Raw genomic sequence first — 4081 nt, 5'->3', positions numbered from 1 at the left:
CGACTATTGAGGATTCCCTCTTGTTTTTTTTTGTTTTTTCATAAAAAATATAAATATCATGTTTAATTAACGCAATAAGATAATTTTAGCTATATAAAAATGAATAGCCCGACTTTTTTTTAAAAAATTATCGCGTTTGTGTTTTTTTAACCCAAAGCTACACAACGGAATTCCGCTGCGGGAATCGAACCCCGAATTTTAGCGTTGCAAGTGCGTGAACTTAACGCTGATCCATTGAGGGACTAGAGAAATGATTTCAGATCTAATAGAAAGTTGCGAATTGCAAAATTTGTAAAACAATCTTAATTTGTACAGGAACAAGACTACGCGTGGGGAGATGCGGGGAACATCATAGGGCGTGTACTGAAACGTTAACAAATACTTTGTTGTATGTTAACAACTACCGCTTGATCAATTTTTAACGAAATGCATGCAAAGAAATCCGTCGAGTTTCTATGGTCATGCGAGTGAGCGTGTCTTTTAAAATTCAAGTCACTACAGTTCAGACGTTTTCTGAAGGACTCTCACTAAAATTAATTGCTTCCTGGGCTTGCGCCCCAGATCCTTCTTTTATTCAGCAACGCCCCAGCGTGAAGGAAATAGTCACCAGTTAAACAAGCTAGTTTAGATTACTTCCTTGTTTCGAACCATGTATTGTTAGATTCGGTTTCATTTACATTTTAGAGTCACGTGATCAGGTCACTTCTCGGTGCTTTTCAATTATAAGTTTGGCAGAGTAGAGTAAAGAGTATTGCAAGTTAAATAATAGTGATGAAAACACGTTAGATAATTAAATCTTATAAATATGTACTGTTATCAGTAGATTAGAAATCCTTGCAAAGAATTAGTAAACACTAAAAAAAATGTATGTCTGTGGACTTACAACGCTAGAAACCGAGTTTTGATACTCGTTGTGGGCAGAGCACAGATAGCCCATTGTGTAGTCTTGTGCTTAATTACAAACAAACAAAAAAAAACACCGCACGTTGACTAACGGGTGAGAAGTCGCATTCATAACGGTATAAAGGAGCAATATACACTGATTTGAGTTTGTCTACTGTATCAGTACTTTATACTGCGTTTATTGAAGTGTATAGAATAGACCTTGCTAAAACTGGGCATGAAGAGTTACAAATGCGGAGTTAAGTGTTTAGCCTATTTCTTTTTGAGTAGTTATGTTTTCACAAAGATAAATGATATTCGAAGTTTGTTTGTCTTGGATATTCGCGCAGAACTACTCGAGGCTTATCTGCGCTAACCATCCTTAATATTGGACAAATAGACATGAACTAGTCAACAGCACCCACCACCAACTCTTCAGCTACTCTGCTCGAACAGTGGGGGTTGACTGTCACTATTATAACGAACCCAGGCGATTTTTCGACAAGGAGACTCAAAAATGAACCTCAGATTCACAGCCGGAACAGAAACCACTAAACAAAGCCCAGTTCAAAATTTACAAATGGTAGCAAATTTAATTCCATATATATGTGTGTGTACTTGGTAGGAAAAGTCTTTCAAAAATCCATAAATAACATTAAAAGAATAAGAAGACTATATTCAGGTGTAACATGAGTTAGGAAATTAGTTGTAAGAAAATTAAATTCTTTCATAAGATCAAACGCCAGGTGTATGAACTTATAGAAAAGTTCAACGGATAATTTCTCTGAGTGAGATGACTATAAGGCAAAATTGAACTGGATACTGTATCGGAGTGATATAAATTTGGAGAAGAGTTTAACAGATACTTTCTCGGAGTGAGATGACTATAGGGCAAAATTAAACTAGGTACTTCATCGGAGTAATATAAATTTGGAGAAAACTTAAACTGGATGCTCTCTCGGAATGGGATGAACCTAAAAAAAAATTCAAACCCATACTTTCTCGGAGTGATATGAATTTAGGGAAAAGTTCAACAGATGCTTTGTGAGAGTTAAAAAAAATCTAATTATAAAAATTAGGTTTTAAAAATCAACGGGTTATAAAAGAAGGATAACTATTGTCAGTTCGAATGGAGCTTATTAATTCTTCCTAAATATTATAAAGGTTTATATTTTTGTAAGACCATACTCTTGAGTTTCTATAGAGATAAAACAAAAATTCAGTGCCCTAAACTTTCAAATTGTTCATCTAAGTCACAAAAAAAAATCAAATCACTTTTAAGGAAATAAACCATCCGGTAGAGAACTTTGAAAACGGTGAAAGTCAAGGCTTGGATGGATTACCAGTTGTGTTATAAACTGTTTTTATAAAAATCGAGGCCCAAAATGTATAAAGCCTTTTTCCATTGCATATTGCAAGAAAAACCATGTTCTTCATCTATGTAAACTGGAATTATCTCTTTCTTCACCTAAAACATAAAACCAGTTGCAGTTTTCATGCATTGTAAACAGATTTCCTTCAATGATGTATGAATATTTCAACAGTTGTTTTAATAATAGTAGGCCAAATACATTAACGGTTGTTGGTTAATACAAGCGAAAACGGTTTCGTAAGAGACTGACATAAAGAAAATCCGTTCGGGTTGTTCGTGATGTAATACAGAGTTTGAATGATTTCAAAAGTATGTTTTGCTGTAATTGATTGATTTTGAAGAAACTTTTGTAATTTATTATGGAGCTTATTTTTTTGAAATTCTAGTCCATAATGAAATTATCGATAGAAAACAAACATCTTTGATAACGAATAACGTATGAAAGAGCCTTTAGTGAAAACATGGTTCTTTCTTTTGAACCGATCGCTAGAATATTTGTCTTATTCTTGACTATTCAGCAAAAATATCTCGATTAAAGTTTCTTTAAAAAACAACAATAAGTTTTATTTTCAAATCTAGTAAGAGTGTTTTGAAAGATCGTAACTATATAGAACTAACGGTTTCGCTTTGTTTAGAATTCAATTTGCTCTTTTCTTTATAACATTTTACAAGTTAAAACTTTACCTACCGAGAATTATTAGACAGAAAATTGAATTAAAATCTCGAGAAAGACAGACCGTTATGGGAAAGTTATCTTTTACCAAAGTTTAATGTGCTTTTTTGATGTTTGTTTTGAATTTCGCGCAAAGCTACACGAGGGCCATCTGCTCTAGCCGTCCCTAATTTAGCACTGTAAAACTAGAGGGAAGGCAGCTAGTCATCACCACCCATCGCCAACTCTTGGGCTACTCTTTTACCAACGAATAGTGGGATTGACCGTCACATTATAACGCCCCCACGGCTGAAAGGGCGAGCATGTTTGGTGTGACGGGGATTCGAACCCGCGACTCTCAGATTGTGAGTCGAGCGTCCTAGATTAACAGCATATTTTACATGTTGAGGAGGATATTAAACAGTGAAACTTTAAATTGTTTAAGTAAAACAGCTAGTTTAGTAGCATATTTTACATGTTGTTGAGGGTATTAAACAATGAAACTTTAAATCGTTTAAGTAAAACGGTTAGGTTAACAACATATTTTACGTGTTATCGAGGGTATTAAGCAGTGAGACTTACATATTTCTGCTGTTTCCTGCATAGAAGGATGTTTCCCATACAACGTCTCTTGTCCTCACTACGACGCTGATACGTCCCTCAATCATGTTGAACATGTGTAGCCAGAACTCTACCATACAGTTGGCCTGAGTGCCACTCATCAACCACGGGCTCTTAATCTCGATTCGACGAGTCGTGTTTGGCTCTTTCACAAAATTATACAAAAAATGGCCTAAGAAAGAGAGCAATTCAACACAATTTACTCCCATGCACAAAAGTAATTTGTGGACATACAGTGAAATCTAATAAATAATGGGAGCAGTAAAAATATTTTCGCACACTCTCAAAACAAAACAAAAAAAAGTCTGTTGTTTAAATGAATACAACATAAGTTCAAGTTAAGCAACAACACAGTCATTTTGGGGCTGATAAAACAGAACACAAATTCATTTGCTGATGAACAATCTTTGAATCGAATTTTATACAATCTACACACACACACACACACAATAACAGTGTATTTAAATCAACATAATTGTGAATTGAAAACCGCTCTTCATTTACGTTGTGGAAAATAGACAAAACACGTATCTTTATCGTTACAACAATTAATT

General features: G+C 34.6%; 1 protein-coding gene across 1 annotated transcript in view; it reads right to left on the bottom strand.

Moving 5' to 3' along the window:
* The window catches only part of LOC106461200 (leukocyte tyrosine kinase receptor-like), a 58590-nt gene extending 54896 nt beyond the window's left edge, over nucleotides 1-3694 (bottom strand). Inside the window, exon 1 of the mRNA XM_022388060.1 lies at nucleotides 3489-3694. Coding sequence (XP_022243768.1) covers nucleotides 3489-3628 — 140 coding nt within the window. The 5' untranslated portion in view covers nucleotides 3629-3694. The remainder of the gene's footprint in view (nucleotides 1-3488) is intronic.
* Nucleotides 3695-4081: the final 387 nt, after the last annotated feature.

Source organism: Limulus polyphemus, unplaced genomic scaffold (assembly GCF_000517525.1).
Source record: "Limulus polyphemus unplaced genomic scaffold, Limulus_polyphemus-2.1.2 Scaffold913, whole genome shotgun sequence".
NCBI classification, from domain to species: Eukaryota; Metazoa; Arthropoda; class Merostomata; order Xiphosura; family Limulidae; genus Limulus; species Limulus polyphemus.
The sequence above is the reverse complement of the archived record's forward strand: the minus strand, read 5'-3'. Positions and strand labels throughout refer to the sequence as shown.